General features: G+C 43.9%; 1 protein-coding gene across 4 annotated transcripts in view; it reads right to left on the bottom strand.

Annotated features, from left to right (window-relative positions):
• Positions 1 to 17115, bottom strand: part of grid2 (glutamate receptor, ionotropic, delta 2) — a 930013-nt gene that overhangs the window by 27665 nt on the left and 885233 nt on the right. For all 4 annotated transcript variants that reach the window (XM_052010062.1, XM_052010063.1, XM_052010064.1 and 1 more), the window contains one exon: positions 15899 to 16065. In XM_052010062.1, the coding sequence (XP_051866022.1) occupies positions 15899 to 16065 (167 nt within the window). The remainder of the gene's footprint in view (positions 1 to 15898; positions 16066 to 17115) is intronic.

Genomic DNA, 17115 nt, shown 5'->3' with positions numbered 1-17115 from the left:
GCCAATATTGGTTACCTGGCAGCAAAACTAATGATCGAGGAAGGCGTGATATCCCAAAGAGCTGCAGGCAGGTTAATTGGCTTGGTAAGTTACCCTTGGTGTAGGCAAGTGGCAAAGGAGGTGCTGATGGGTAGGTGAGAGGGAATGAAGTACAGAGACACAAGGAGAGCGGGAATTGGCACTGAGGGGAGCTTGCATGGACCTGCCAAGCCAAATGGCACCTCCTACATTTTAGTAAAGTAGCAGGGTAAAATATCATTCAGTTAATAAAGCTGTTGTTTGAAAGACCGTGGAGAGAGATTAAGAATCTAATACCACTGATATTAGTTTTCACCATCTAGAAATTCTGTACATGTTTTATTAATTATAATCCCAGCTGTCCTGTTTGTCCATTGAAGCATTTAAGATACCAGTGTTGTTACAAGTGTATTATGGCAAACTCTGCCGGTGGTATAAAGTGATCTCGCTGTGTAACCACAGTACTTGAAGTGATCATCATAACGATGTGAGATAACAAAAAGGAAGGGAGGAAATGATGGTTAGACTTTGCTCAAACTGGATGTAAAGATCAGTCCAGGTCAGACTACACCTGAGGAACAAATGTGATACCCAGATGCCTAAAAATTCTTTCCCAGTGGGGAAGTACTGATAACTGGGACAATGCAATGGATCTGCTTCTGAAATCCATTGGAAACAAGATGCAGGGATTATTGTATTGGGTATTTAATGCTACCAATGGGAAGCTAAATGTCAATGGCACTCATGTGGCCATGAAGGTGGCCCATTTGAATTTGTATCGGTTGATGGTCTTCTGACCCATCAAGCATTTATTGATAAGATGGTCTCCCCTGCAATGAGCTATCTCAAGTATGGTTTCATTCTTAAATGCCTGCTTGCCGAGTTGTTGGCTTCCACTGAAGCAGTTTTTAATAGGTTTAGCTTCACTTAATAGATTTCAGCACACCTCAGATGTTAGCTGAACTTTTGCAATTGAGGGCAATCAAACATTTGTGCTCTTCAATTGTCTAAATGAAGAGAGTGGAGCATTTCAATTATACTGCAAGGGGTTGTTTACAAATAGCTTACATTTCCAGGATTGCCATGGTAACTTTCTTGTCCTGAGTTCTGGATGGAGAATGGGACGATTCCTATTTCAGAAGTGCTAGCTAATGCATTGCAGCAGCAGCCAATCTACTGAAGATGGATGGATTAATTTGTCCAACATAAATGATAATGAATTGAATGATAGAGCAGCAGCGCCAGGATGGAAAGTGGAACAGATGCTGCTGTGTGTTGTAGTGGCGATGCTGAAGATTACTTTGCTACGTAGTGTGCATCAAGACCAAATACAAATGTGGCTGAACAGTCAAAGCCAGAAATAGCCATAACTAAATGATTACAGCAATCAAAGTATCGGAGATTTGACATGAATATGTAGGAATCTCCATGCTGGACTACCTGATGCATCTTCCAGAAGAAGAAAAAAGATAAAAAAATAGAAAGAGGATGAGGTCATTTAGCCTCTCATGTCTAATCCACTATATTGTGAGCAACTTTGGGCACTGTATCTCAGGAAAGGTGTGCTGGCCCTGGAGAGGGTTGATCCCAGAATGAAAGGCTGAATGTATGAGGAGCGTTTGATGGCTCTGGGTCTGTACTTGATGGAGTTCAGAAGGACGGAGGGGGAGGGGGGTGGGGAATTTCATTGAAACCTACCAGATACTGAAAGGCCTGGATAGAGTGGATGTGGAGAGGATGTTTCCATTATATATAAGATATCTTTATTAGTCACATGTACATTGAAACACACAGTGAAATGCATCTTTTGCGTACAGTGTTCTGGGGGCAGCCCGCAAGTGTCGCCACGCTTCCGGCGCCAACATAGCATGCCCACAACTTCCTAACCTGTACGTCTTTGGAATGTGGGAGGAAACCAGAATACCTGGAGGAAACCCATGCAGACATGGGGAGAACATACAAACTCCTTACAGACAGCAGTGGGAATTGAACCTGGGTTACTGGCTCTATTATAGTGTTATGCTAACCGCCACACTACCGTGGTTCCGAATGATATTTTGCATTGGCTAGGAATCGAACCCAGGCCTCCTGTGTGGCAGGCGAGAATTCTACCACTGAGCCACCAACAGGAGACTCTAAGGATTGGCAGGCAGAGCCTCAGAATAAAGGGATATCCCTTTAGAACTGAGATGAGGAGGAATTTCTTTAGCCAGAGGGGTGGTGAATCTGTGGAATTCGTTGCCACGGTGGGCCGTGGAGGCCAAATCATTGGGTGTACTTAAGGCAGAGGTTCATAGGTTCTTGATTGGTAAGGAGGTTAAGGGTTACGGGCAGAAGTTTGGAGAATTGGGTTGTGAAGAAAAAAATCAACCATGATTGAATGGCAGAGCAGACTCGATGGGCTGAATGGCCCAATTCTGCTCCTATAGCTTATGATCTTATTCAAGGAGGTCATGGATGACCTTGTGTCAGTGATACTTTCCTGAATGAACCATGCCTTGATTCCCTTAATATTCAAAAATCTAGTGATCTTTGGGTATTTGGAGTAGTTTCCTGCTTGATATAATGACCATGGGACATCTGCAATGTTCTAAATTAATATCTGGACTGAGATGATTTCTAGGGGGCTGTAGACTCAGCCAGTTCCATCACGGGCACTTCACCATTGAAGACATCTTCAAGAGGCGGTGCCTCAAGAAGGTGGCATCCATCATTAAGGACCCTCACCATCTGGAACATGCTCTTCTCGTTACTACCATCGGGGAAGAGGTACAGGAACCTGAAGACCCACACTCAACGGTTCAGGAACAGCTTCCTCCCCTCCGCCATCAGATTTCTGAACTGTCCCCGAACCCATGAACACTACCTCACTCTTCCTTTTGTTTTGCACTAGTTATTTATTTTTGTAATTTGTAGATTTTTATGTCTTTGCACTGTACTACGACCGCAAAACAACAAATTTCACATCATATATCAGTGATAATAAACCTGATTCTGATCCATGTTTCCTGAAGGTGACTTTCAGAGTTGTCCTGATTCCATTGTTCAACTCCCTCTAGTGGCTGGTTGACAATACAAAAATTAAAATGGCTTTTTCACACACAGTGAGCAACTGGTGGTATTGAGTAACTGAGCTGTGAGTGTTGTTGATGTGTTTGTGTCTGCATAGGCTGAACAGTGCCATTATCTACTGTTTCTGTAAAGCTGATATCCAAACATCCACCTGCTTTGGTGAGGTTAATTGAGGAATAGCTATCAGCTGGGGAAAAGGTCTCTGAATAAAACCATGGGACCTTTATGTCCACCCAATATAGCAGATAAAACTGTGGTTAAAAGGGGGCAGGGGTGACACGGTTTTCTGTTAGTCTCGTCCTGCATTTGCCTCAAACCCCAAACTCCACAAATCAGGCTGAGGTCAGACACTTGGAACTTGAATGCATAACTTTCAAACCCTAATCCAGGATGTTACCGGGACTGGAGGGGGAGAGCTCAAAGGAGAGGCTGGATAGGCCAGGACTTTTTTTCCCCCTGGAGTGTAGGAGGCCTTATAGAGGTTTATAAAATCATGAGGGGCATTGATAAGGTGAATGGCTGCAGTCTTTTCCCCAGGGTCAGGGAGTGTAAAGCGAGGGAAAGGGGACATAAGGGGCAGGTTTTTCACACAGAAGGTTGTGGGTAAATGGAATAAGCTGCCAGAGGAAATGGTAGAGGTGCGTACAATTACCATGTTTAAAAGATGTTTGGACAGGGGCACGGATAGGAAAGGTTTAGAGGGATATGAGCCAAATGCAGGCAAATGGCACAAGCTCAGTTGGGCAACTTGATCTGCATGGACATGTTGGACTGAAGGGCCTATTTCTGTACTGTATAGCTCTATGACTCTAATACACTGATTGCAAGCTTTATGCTCCATAGGTAGGATTACGTCTTGGATATCCACAAATTACAGCGTAAACCTTTGGTGACAGCTGAGGTCAAACCCCTCACTGCCAGGGTGATCGTGAAATGAATGACACTAATCCCCAAAACCGAGTTGTTCTTGGAGCTGAGTCTTCCCTGCAAACCCCCAGAGTATCAAAGCACAAAATTGGATATCTCAATAAAATACCCACTCATCTCTCCTCTCACAGAAACAAATTAAAATCATTGTCACAAAGAAAAGAAAAAAAATTACATTCTAAATCTTAATGAAACCCTGTCACCTTCCAACAGTATAATGTTTTGTTTTTAACTTTAAGGCAAGCACCACTCAATAATTTAGAAATTCAATGCACATTCATTTTGATGAAGGTGTGCGATGAACACTGTTCAATTAATATAATAATGGCATCTTGTCAAAACAGCACATGTATCATTTAATTACTTAACTGTTCAATTATATTCAGAATTAATTAGCCATGACATTAGTTTTCAAAATGGCTGATCTCCTATGACAATATACCCAATAACTGAATGCTGTGTTGGGCGCCAATTTTAACCATGTCTTTGTGACAATATACAGGAGGCAGGTAAAAGAAAAAAATATGTTATTTATCCTGCCTTGGACGGAACTGTTTCTGCCATCTGTGTTGTTAATCTGAAGGTGGATGAGTTTGCTGACTAATTCTGATGAGTAGCCTTCCTAATTTATGCAATTCAAGGACCTATTATTTATTACCCTATTACCTATCACCTATTACCTTTCGCTGGTAATTCAATTGTAACTGAGACTGGAGTTGCCACTGGTTTCTCAAAAGGATGAGCCAGACCTGTAGATGGCTCATGCTCGCTATCTACACTGGGGGCTCCTGGTCCAGCCTTGATTTTTTAAATTCTCTTTCTTCATTTCCAATCACTCCAGGGCCTCTGCCTCCAGAGACATGGTGTTACAAGATATTCATGCTCCTCCAATTTTGAGTTTCTTTCCAGCTGTGTGGCTGAGTTTGGAAGACCCCACCACCTGGTCAGAAGATGTTGGGTTCAAGTTGAGACCCAGAGACTTGAACACAAGTATCTCACTACTCCTGCGCAGCCCTGAATGAACACTTGGAGGGGACTTCTCTCAAACTGAAATTACATTGAGGCCCTTCCCTTTCTTCCAAATGGACAGCACAATCCCAGAGAATAGCAGGGGAGATATCTCTTGCATCCTTGCCAATATTCATCCCTCACTCTATTTAGCAATATAAGAACTGTTTAGGGGGGTTGTTGTATGCAAATTGGCTGCTGTGTTTCCTGCGTTACAAGAATGAACATATGTTAGAAGTGCTTTATTGAATGCACGTTGCCTTGCTCTGACAGAAACGTGAGCAATACTAATAAATGGAAGCTTTTCTTTTCCTGCATCATTTTCCAACATGTCATCATTAATGGCTGTGCCTTTAGCTACTTTTGGTCTGAGCTTTTGATGCTCCCCTTCAACTCCTCCCCTCTCTCTCCCTCTATCTCTGCTGCAACCCAATCTTTGTAACCTGCTTTTTTGATGGTGCCTTTTGATAACCACTCGTAGTGACCCAGTGGCACAATTTCCCTGATAACGCTCTGCTGAAGTGCCTTGGTGTGCTTCATTGTACTGAAGGAGTGCTGTATATGTACGTGGTCTTCTGTTATATGTGGACTGTAGATCAACGAGACTTCTCCTTTGCTTCCCTTACCTTGGGGCTGGCCCTAATCCCACACATCTCACCCACACCTTCCCTCCTGAGACTCCTAACTGTGAGATACCTTCTTGCTGGTGGAGAACAAGGATCTCTCCCTCTCAGCAGCTTCTATGATGAACACAGGTAACTGGGCTTCATTAGGATGGCATTGGAATGCAATAGTAAACAAGAGTTGCTGTTATTATACAAGAATTTGTTAAGAACCCATCCAGACTGCTTTATGCAGTATATTTCTCCTAATCCAAGGAAATTTGTATTGATGGTCATGCATAGATTTATTGGATTGATTGCTGGGTTAAGCTGGCTGCCTGTGGGATGAGTTGCATTCATAAAATCAGCTTACCCTTCCTGGATTTTAGCTCACACATTGGAATTTATATAACATTGACACAGGAAAATAACGTGCAGGCTGTGATAAAAATCAAGCACAATTTATTATTTCCTGTTGAAGTTTATCTAACATTAGCCTACTACCGACTGGAGTTTATTAAACTTCAGCAGAGATACTGGAGTTTATATAACATTAAGTTATATTCACTGGTGTTTATGTTCTCTGACTCTTAATTCTACCTCTCTCGGTTATTCTGTTCTTGTCACTTTAGCATTTCTTTTTGGATGACTTCTGTGGACAGAGCTCAGCACATCACGGAAACCAGCCTCCCCTCCATGGACTCTGTCTACACTTCTCGCTGCCTCGGTAAAGCAGCCAGCACAAACAAAGACCACACCCACCCTGGACATTCTCTCTTCTCCCCCCTCCCATCAGGTGGAAGGTACAAAAACCTGAAAGCACTTACCACCAGGCTCAAGGACAGCTTCTATCCCACTATTATAAGACTATTGAACGGTTCCCTCGTACAATAAGATGGATTCTTGACCTCACAATCTACCTTGTTATGGCCTCACACCTTATTGTCTGCCTGCACTGCACTTTTTCTGTAACTATAACACTTTATTCTGCATTCTGTTATTGTTTTCCCTTGTACTACCTCAATGCACTTTGTAATGAAATGATATGTATGGAAGGCATGCAAAACAAAGTTTTTCACTGTATCTTGGTACATGTGACAATAATAAACTAACTTATTTCAGATTAGACTACTATCTTTGCACCATTCTGCTGTTTTTCACTTGTCACTGTATTTATTTTTGTATTTATTATTACCATGGGTGGCACGGTAGTGTAGTGGTTTGCATAAGGCTGTTACAGTGCCAGTGACCCAGGTTCAATTCTGGCCGCTGTCTGTAAGTAGGCTGTATGTTCTCCCCGTGTCAGCGTGGGTTTCCTCCGGGTGCTCGGGTTTCCTCCCACATTCCAAAGACGTACGGGTTAGGAAGCTGTGGGCATGCTATGTTGGCGCCGGAAGTGTGGCAACGCTTGTGGGCTGCCCCCCAGAACACTCTACGCAAAAGATGCATTTCACTGTGTGTTTCGAGGTACATGTGACTAACAAAGAAATCTTATCTTACGTACACTCCGTGAGCTTCACACAAGCAAGGAATTTCATTGCACCCCGGTGAATATGACTTCAAACTAATCTGAATAACACTTGCCTGCGTGCTGGCTATTATATAACATCGGCCTACACTCACTGGAGTAAGAAGAATGGTGAATGATGTGCGAGCACACAGAGGAAACCCTGCAGCCATGGACATGGTCAGAACAGAACTTGTGTCCTTGGAGCTGTTAGGCAGGATCATCACATCCTTTTCCATTACAGAACTCTTAAAATTCCTCGTGAGTGTAGGATGAGAAATTCTCCACACAGAGGTATCATTTCCTTGATATGTGGCAAACTTCAAATTTCAGGACAAGCAAGAAATGGGTTAGTTAGTAATCCATCAATAACATGTTGCTTGCTTTGTAGGGTGTTAAGGAGCCAGGGATATGTTTATCAATCAATTCAGGGATCAGTGAGGGGTCAATACAGAGCAACTGATAAGTTTCCTGTGTTAGAATTGTGAATATAGAAAATGTGTCAGCTAAAATATTGGCACTGTCGATTGATGGGGTCAATCAACCTTCCTTTGAGGACTGTTAGGAAATAATAAACTGTGCTTGATTTTTACCACAGCCTGCACGTTATTTTTCTGTGGTAGCACTTTTGTTGTTGGTCTGACTTATGAGGCTTGATGTCAGAATTGCTCAAAGCTGAATTAAACGGCAAAGGTACAAGAAAGTAAGGGAAAGAATGGAAAATTTTAAAACTGATTACTTTTAGGTCATCATATCCAGTAGCATTTCCCATGTTCTCCTTCTGGGTCCAGGGTTCCAGCAACAGCTCTGACCTGCATTTCACAACTTTGACATGCCCTTTGTTCTCTCTCTCCCTCTCTCTCTCTCTCCTCGCTCTCCCCCATCTCTCTCTCCTCACCCTCTCTCTCCCTCTCTCCTGTCTTTCTCTCCTTGATCTCTCTCTCCCTCTCTCTCTCCTCACTCTCCCCTGTCTCTCTCTCCTCACCGTCTCTCTCCTCTCTCTCCTGTCTTTCTCTCCTTGCTCTCTCTCCCTCTCTCCTGTCTCTCTCTCCTCGCTCTCTCTCTCCCTCTCTCTCTCTGTCCCTCTGTCTCTCTTTCTCTCTCTCTCTCTCTTTCTGACTGTGTCTCTGTCTCTCAGTCTGTGTGTATGTGTGTCTGTGTGTGTGTATGTGTGTGTCTGTGTGTCTGTGTGTGTGTCTCTCTCTCTCTCTGTCTGTCTGTCTGTCTCTCCTCATTAATCTGGCCCTGACCCTATTCCCGTTGTCCTATCGGTTTCTCCCCCACAACCCCAACCCTCCCTGCCACTTAAGACGAACATATTCCCACTTTCCTGTTCTGATGACTTGTCTTAGACTGAAACGTGAACTCTGTTTGTCGTTTCACAGATGCTGCCTGACCTGTTGAGTGTTTCCAGCACTTTCTGTTTGTGTTTAAGATCGCCATATCTGCAGTTCTTTGATTTTCATTTCCAAAATCTTCCTGAAAACTCAATATTGGGTTTCTCTGTCAGGGAGGATGACTGACTATCACCACCACTTCATGTCACACACATATCAAGATTAAGGAGACAGTGTTGGCTGCACACACTAAAACTCTCAGTGAACAGTCTCAACACCTGAAGCCATTGGCTAAAACTAGGTAGCTGCAACAAAATTTTGATTAATTGTCAACCTTTAAGCTCTCTCAGTATCTTTAGATGTAGGTTGGTTTATTGTTGCATGCACCAGGGTGCAATGAAATTCCTTGTTCACATGAAGCTCACAGAGAAAACAGTATCCATGGCAATAATAAATACAACAATAAATACAACGATGAGCGCAGAACAGCAGGATGGTGCAAAGGTTGCCGTGCAATCTGAAGTAGTGCAAAAAGTGACAATAATGGAATAACCGAGAGAGGGAGAGTTAAGAGTCTGAATACGTGGCAGCACCACCGGGAAGGGGATGTGAAAGAGGTGATTGGTTCAGGAGTCTGAGAGCAGTGGGGAAGAAGCTGTTCTTACCTCTCTCTCTCTCTCTCTCTCTCTCTCTCTCTCTCTCTCTCTGAGCAAGAATGAGAGCGGGAAGCAGTTTGAAAAGGTAGGCCCGTTGTTGTTTGTCTTGTTGCTGTGGTGAGCTGATAGGCCTGTTGATTAGCTAATTGGATAATTAGGCAGCAGCTGCCAATAAAAAGAAGTTTGGATCAAGCAGAGTGGTCATTGCGTGAGTGGACAGTGTTGGAGTGGGGAGCTGAGGCTTTGGCTAAAGAGGCTTCGGCGTGAAGAGGAGTAGGTGAGGAGAGGCTTCTGGTAGGTTCTCATTCTTTGTAATTTTCTTTGTATAGAACAGTGGGAATGGCAGTCAGGGCAGAAGTGTACTCCTCCTGTAGGATGTGGGAATTCAGGGAGACCTCCAGTGTCCCTGAGGACTACACCTGCAGGAAGTGCATCCAGCTGCAGCTCCTTACAGAGAGCTGGAGCTGCAGCTGGATGAATTCTGGATCATTCGGGACGCTGAGGTGATGATAGATAGGAGTTACCAGGAGGCAGTTACATCTTAGGGTGCGGGGTGTAGGTAGCTGGGTGACCATTAGGGGTGGGTAAAAGAATAGGTAGTTGGTACAGGATACCCCAGTGACCATTTCCCTGGACAACAAGTATATCATTTTGGATGCTGTTGGGGGGGGGAATGAGTCACTGGTGGAGAGCCACAGCAGCTGGGTGTCTGGCGCGGAGTCTGTCTCTGTGGCTCAGAAGGGAAGTTGGGGGGAAGACGAGTGCGATAGTGACAGGGGATTTGTTAGTTAGAGGGACAGACAGGAGGTTCTGTGGACAAGAACGAGACTCCCGGATGGTATGTTGCCTCCCAGGTGCCAGGGTCAGGGACGGCTCAGATCGGGTCCACGGCATTTTTAAGGGGGAGGAGACAGAAGTCGTTGACACCAATGACATAGGTAAGATGAAGTCCTGAAGAACGAGTATTGGGAGTTAGGAAGGAAACTAAAAAGCAGGACCTCTAGGATGGTAATCTCTGGATTGCTGCCTCTGCCATGTGCCTGGGAAGGAAAGAATAGGAAGATACGGCAGACTAACGAGTGGTTGAAGAGGGCAGGGGTTCAGATTTGTGGATCATTGGTATCTCTTCTGGGGTAGGTATGACTTGTACAAAAGGCATGGGTTACACCTGAATTTGAGAGGGAGCAATGTCCTTGCGGGCAGGTTTGCTAGAATTGTCGGGGAGGGTTTAAACTAGGTTGGCAGGGGGATGGGAACCGAAGCGTTAGATTAGAAGATGGATCAGTTGGTGTAGAAGTACAGGGAAGGTGAGGAAGGATTGGCAGGGGACCACGACTCCCTGACCTTTAGCACAGCCATGGACAAGGATAGGAGCAGACATTATGGGAAAGTATTTAATTGGGAGAGGGCAAATTACGATGGCATTAGGCAAGAACTTGGGAGAGTAGATTGGGAACAGATGTTCTCTGGTAAATGCACTGCAGAAGTGTGGAGGTTGTTTAGGGACCACTTACATGGGGTTCTAGATGTTTGTCCCACTGAGACAAGGAAAGGATGATAGGGTGAAGCAACCATGATTAACAATTGAGGTGGAAGGTTTAGTCAAGAGGAAGGAGGAAGCATATTTAAGGTTTAGGAAGCAAAAATCAGACAGGGCTCTTGAGAGTTACAAGGTAGCCAGGAAGGAGGTTAAGAAGGGACTTAGGAGAGCTAGAAGGGGACATGAGAAGGCCTTGGCAAGTAGGGTTAGGGTATTGATGCACCAAAAAAAGCATCCTATCCAGATGCATCACGGCTTCGTATGGCAACTGCTCTGCCCGAGACTGCAAGAAACTGCAGAGAGTTGGCGATACAGTTCAATGCATGACAGAAACCAGCCTCCCCTCCACAGACACTGTCTACACTTCTTGCTGCCTCAGTAAAGCAGCCAACATAATCAAAGACCCCTCCCACCCCGAACATTCTCTCTTCTACCCCCTGCCATCAGGCAGAAGGTACAAAAGCCTGAAAGCACGTACCACCAGGCTCAAGGACAGCTTCTATCCTGCTGTTATAAGACGATTGAATGGTTCCCTAGAACAATAAGATGGACTCTTGACCTCACAATCTACCTCGTTATGACTTTGCACATTGTCTGCCTGCACTGCACTTCCTCTTTAACTGTAACATTTTATTCTGCTATTGCTTTGCCTTGTACTACCTCAATGCATCGATGTGATGAAATGATCTGTATGGATGGCATGCAAAATAAAGTTTTTCACTGTACCTTGGTACACGTGACAATAATAAACCAATTACCAACTGGACGATCAGCCTTGACATTGAAAGGTAGAGTGGACTTGAGGCACAGACTGGTCCACACCAGCTCCCATGGAGCTTCAGGTGTTCACATACAATAGAAGCAGAGTTCCTGTCCATCTGCTGAGAGATCTGTATCAGGAGCACTCAAGATGAATGCTCACTCATAAAACTTTAGTTATACAGCACAGTAACAGGCCCTTCTGGCCCAACGAGCCCACGCCACTCATTTTAAACCCATGTTAACCTACCCGTATGTCTTTGGAATGTGGGAGGAAACCAGAGCACGCAGAGGAAACCCACGCAGACACGGGGAGAATGTACAAACTCCTTACAGACAGCAGCTGGAATTGAATCCCAATCGCTGGTGCTGTAACAGCGTTACGCTAACTGCTACGCTACCATGCTGCCCGTCATAAAGAGTCAGCATCTATCACACTGATGTGGCCAGTTTGAATCATTTTCAATTCCGTACAAAATTGATTGCAGACGAAAAGCGCCACGTCAAGAAAGGAAGACTGAATGCCTCTTTTGAACTGTGACAGTCAGCAAGAAGCAAGTGCAACAGCACAGAGATACATCCAATCCTGCAGCAGGTACTCTCTGATTAATCTCGGCTACCCCTGCAGAACAATTACTGAGCCTCATGCTGAGAGATGCTGAAGTCTCAGTCTCTGGGTCAATACAAAACATTGTGGCCTGTCACAAATATCCTGCAGGCAAATTTCGGGATCTGGTTAGTTGTGGACGTTAAATGTGTGGAAGGCAGAATGGGTAGAATTTCTGCAAACTTTGGCTGTAGATTTTATGAGGTTGGAGACTGTTAATCTTTTCTCACCCGTTAGCAATTCCTTTCACTGGCTTCTGTTACCACTCACCGAATGCACTGTATATGTCATTTTGCCATTTAGACCATTGAGATTGCCTCTGAGGCACTACGACATTAGGTGAAAGAATTTGTGCAATTTTGCAGCAATATAATGGAACAGTCCTGCACCGAGCATTGACAGTAAGGAACAGTAAAGAAAAAGATAAAGAATTTTCATGAGTATACGGTATCTCGGCATCTTTGGATCTTGTGTAGCTAATGACGTGCTTTCAAAGGGTGTAAATTAAATGGGGTAAATAACTCCCAAAAAGATTGATGAAATAAACTACTAGATTGTCTGTTTTTGTGCTTTAATTGAAGAATAAATACTGATTTGGTTACAGGAGAGAACGCCTCTCTCTTGTATCCGGGGACACGCTACATACACCTGTGAGAGAGGAAGGTAGCTCGAATGAGAATTAAGATATAAGTTAAGATATCATTTATTAGTCACATGTACATCGAAATACACAGTGAAAAGTGTCTTTTGTGTAGAGTGTTCTGGGGGCAGCCCGCAAGTGTCGCCACGCTTCTGGCACCAACATAGCACGCCCACAACTTCCTAACCCCTACGTCTTTGGAATGTGGGAGGAAACCCACGCAGACATGAGGAGAATGTACAAACTCCTTACTGACAGTGGTGGGAATTGAACCTGGATCGCTGGCGCTGTAATAGCGTTACACTAACCGCTACACTACCGTGCCGTGCCACCCTGAGGCAGCATTCCTGACAGCATTGTACACCACTGGAGTGTCAGTCTCTATTCATTCTTCAGAGTGGGACCTCCACAATGTACGGACCCAGAGGTCAAATACAACCTCTGTGTCATGACTGATGATTAGCATAATTAGATACCGGTCCCTGTCCCTGATACTTCATCAATGCATGTATGGTGTGCCTTCTGAGGAATAAAATTTCCCTACTTCCCAAACAAGGCTTTCTTGTGGAGTTGTAGCATCAACTTAGGAGGCAGTTGCGAGGATTCTGGGGTGAATAATAATATTGTTCTCAAACCCTTAATTTTACCTTTTCTCTCACTTTAACATTTCTCTTTGCACTACCTCAGTTTGCACCACTATAGTTTGTACCATTCCATTGTTTTTGTGTCCATCATTACATTTATTGTTGTATTTGTTATTACAATGTATATTGTTTACTCTGTAAGCAAGGAGTTTCATCGCACACTGGAGAAAACAAACCTAAAACAAATCTAAAATTGGAAATAGGATTTTTAAATCCGACGGAGTAAAAGCCAATCCCCTTGGCTTGGGTTAACTGCATTGTTAGCTGTGTTGTTGAGTGTGTGTGTGTAGTGTGTGTGTAGTGTGTAGTGTGTGTGTGTAATGTGTGTGTGTGTGTAATGTGTGTGTAGTGTGTAGTGTGTGTGTGTAATGTGTGTGTGTGTGTGTGTGTGTGTGTGTGTGTGTTTAGGAAAACCTTGCCTAACTCTCTCAGTAGAGGGCAGCACCACAGCGACAACGTCAACAAAACCAGCCCTGGTGTTTAACACCCAAGCTGATTGTTGGCATATGTGAGCCTTTCCTGACTACCTGTTGCCACAGAATGTGCTCCAGGATGTGTGTGAGTCAGATTCTGCAGATTGTTATAACCGATCAGTTTCATGTGGGTGCCTGATGTAAATTCAGTGGGATTTTCAGAGGTAAATCACAACACAAAGAAAACCACCTTTCATATAATCATCTGCTTTTCTGATGAAATGTCAGACTGAGTCTCAGTGTACTCTCTCACATGGATATGAAAGTGACATTACCTTACAAGAAGTGGAGGGGTGTTATACCCTGGTTTCCCTGCCACTGGTCCTTGGTACTTGGTGGAGCTTGCTGTACACAATTTGACTACTGGGTTCCCACATTACAGGTAACTACATTTCCAAGGTACATCATTGGCTGTAAAATAATGTCCTGCTGTGAATGGTGCTCTGTAAATGTGTACTCTCTCTTATAACCTTGCTGATCTGGAAGGTTAGAGCACATGGGATCCAGGATGAGTGAGCCAATTGGATACAAAATTGGCTTGGTGGTAGGAGTCAGAGGATTGTTTTTCACATTGGAGGTCTGTGACCAGTGGTGTGCTGCAGGGATCGGTGCTGGGTCCACGGTAGTTTGTCATGTATACTAATGATCTAGATGAGAATGTAGTTGGCATAGTTAGTAGGTCTGCAGATGGCACCAAAATTGGTGGTATAGTGGGCAGTGAAGAAGGTTGTCTTTGGTTACAACAGGATCCAGATGAACTTGAAAGATGGACAGATGGAATTTAACTTGGACAAGCGCAAAGTGTTGTATTTTGGGAAGTTAAACCAGTGGAGTAATTGCACAGTAAAATGGCAGGGCCCTGGAGAGTGTTGTAGAACACAGAGACCGAAGGGTACAGGTACATAGTTCCCTGAAAGTGGTGACATGGGTGGACAGGGTGGTGAAGAAGGCATTTGGCACGCTGGCTTTCATTGTTCAGGGCACTGTGTACAAGAGTTGGGACGTCATGTTACAGTTGTACAAGACATTAGTGAGACCATGCGGAATATTGTGTGCAGTTCTGGTTGCCCAGCTACAGGAAGGATGTGCTTAAACTGGAAAGTGTGCAGAATAGATTCACAAGGTTGTTACCGGGACTGGAGGGCTTGAGTTCTAAAGAGAGGTTCCAATGACAGGGTTTTTTCTCCCTGGAGTATGGGAGACTGAGGGGTGACCTTTTCGAGATATATAAAACCTTGAGGGGCATAGATACAGTGAATGGTCACAATCTTTTTCCAAGGATAGGGGAGTCTATAATTTAGAGGACATAGATTTAAGGTGAGAGGGGAAAGATTTAAAAGGGATCAGGGAAGCAAGAGAGTGTGGTGGGGATATGGAACGAGCTGCCAGAGGAGGTGGTAGAGGTGGGTACAATTACAACATTTAAAAGACACTTAGACAGGTACATGGGTAAGAAATGTTTAGAGGGATGGGCCAAACGCTGGCAAAATGGGACTAGCTCAGGTAGGCAACTTAGTTGGCATGGATGCTTTGGGCCGAAGGGCCTGTTTCCATGCTGTATAGCTCTATGACTTCAAGGGTCATGTTTAAGTAAGAAGTGCCACTATCTCTCAAAGAGATCAGAGGGCTTATTATTACCAAGGCCACTGCTCAGAAGAAGCACTTCTTGTGAGAAGGTGAAAGGTTTGATTTCCAGAAGGATAGGCTGTTCCTCCACATATTCTGCCCCAAAAAATCTTGGAACAGTTTGGGAACAAACAGTATGCTTCTGTGTGGAGACTCTCTTGCAAAAGACACCCCATTGCATTGGTCTCATCTCATTCCATTACTCCCAGAGAACTATTGTGTCCTCACTCACAGATCAATATTGGCAAGAATTTGGGAGCAGATCCACAGATTGGATAGAGTGGAAAAATAGAGTACAAATATAAATTTAACAAAGAAAAAATTACATGTTTTTTGCATCAATATATCAATGATTACTTGTGCAAACTAGACTTCGGAAAGTAGGGGAAGTGCATGTTTTGTATTAAAAGTAAATACTTTGGCTGGTTGAATGTTTGCAATGCAACCTTTATACAACAGCTCTGATGTTTCTGGAGTCCTACCTTTGGGAAAAGATATCTCTGTAAGGGCTGCCGTGTTGGAGGGCGATGCCATATCCTCGATCTGCCAGTGTGTTGCCAACGGTGAACAAAGAACAGTCTGGGCTGTTAAGGGCAATGTATTCCAACACCGCCACGTCCCACACAAAGGCATAATTTCCAGCTTTCACCTGCAAGTGAGAAATTAGATTTTAGTCAAACCCAATGTAGCTTGATCTGTCCTTGCCTGACTAAAAACCTGGGCCAACTCTCTGGTGTAGTCTGGAGGGGTCGCTGCAATGTTGGAGATGTCTGCTTTCGGGTGTGTCATTAAAATATCAGTGGGCAGTGGAAGATAACTGTGAACTATGATCCTAAGGATGATACAAACAGACATCATTAATAATTAGGAGCAGCAGGTGAATAGGTGGTTAGGGCACTTTCTACCCCCTCTGGTGCATGTGAGAGATCATATGTTATTGCTCTGATAACTCTTCTGGAGCCAATATTTTTATTCTCATTTTACCATCACTGAAACTGATTATCTAGTTACTATTACCTTATAGAACTATATGAGAGGCATTGGTAGGGTAGATAGAGTCTTTTACCCAGGGTGGAATTGTCAAATGCTAGTGGGCATAGCTTTGAGGTGAGAGGGGACAATTTAAAGGAGATTTATGAGGCATGTTTTTTACACAGAATGGTGGGTGCCTGGAGCATGATGCCAGGAGAAGTGGTGGAAACAGATACCATAGCGACATTTAAGAGGCATTTAGATAGGCTCACAAACAGGCAGGGAATGGAGGGATTTAGACAATGTGCAGGCAGATGGGATTAGTTTGTATTGGCATATTGACATCATGGGCTAAGTGGTCTGTTCCTGTGCTGTACTGTTCTATGTTCATTCACACTGCTATTTGTGGAACCTAGCTGTGGGCTATTTTAATGCCACATCACAACTGTGACAACACTCCAAAAGTACTTAATTGAATCTAAAGCACTATGGAATATCCTGAAAGGCAATGCAAGAGTTTATATAAATTGAAGTCTTTCTTTCCATTCCTCTTGGTAATACTTTTGGAGTGAACACTTAAATCAAAGAGAAAGAAAATGCATGTTTTTCTTTGATTAAAGGTCATGGCATACTAATTTCAAGCTGGCTTTTTTGTGAGTTTGTCACTTAAGAAATCCAATCACAGAACACATTCCAAGAGAGGTTATTTGATGCCGATGCTCTGAAG

This window comes from Pristis pectinata, chromosome 2, assembly GCF_009764475.1.
Source record: "Pristis pectinata isolate sPriPec2 chromosome 2, sPriPec2.1.pri, whole genome shotgun sequence".
Taxonomy (NCBI): Eukaryota; Metazoa; Chordata; class Chondrichthyes; order Rhinopristiformes; family Pristidae; genus Pristis; species Pristis pectinata.
Note: the sequence above shows the minus strand (reverse complement) of the source record. Positions and strands in the feature narration are given on the sequence as shown.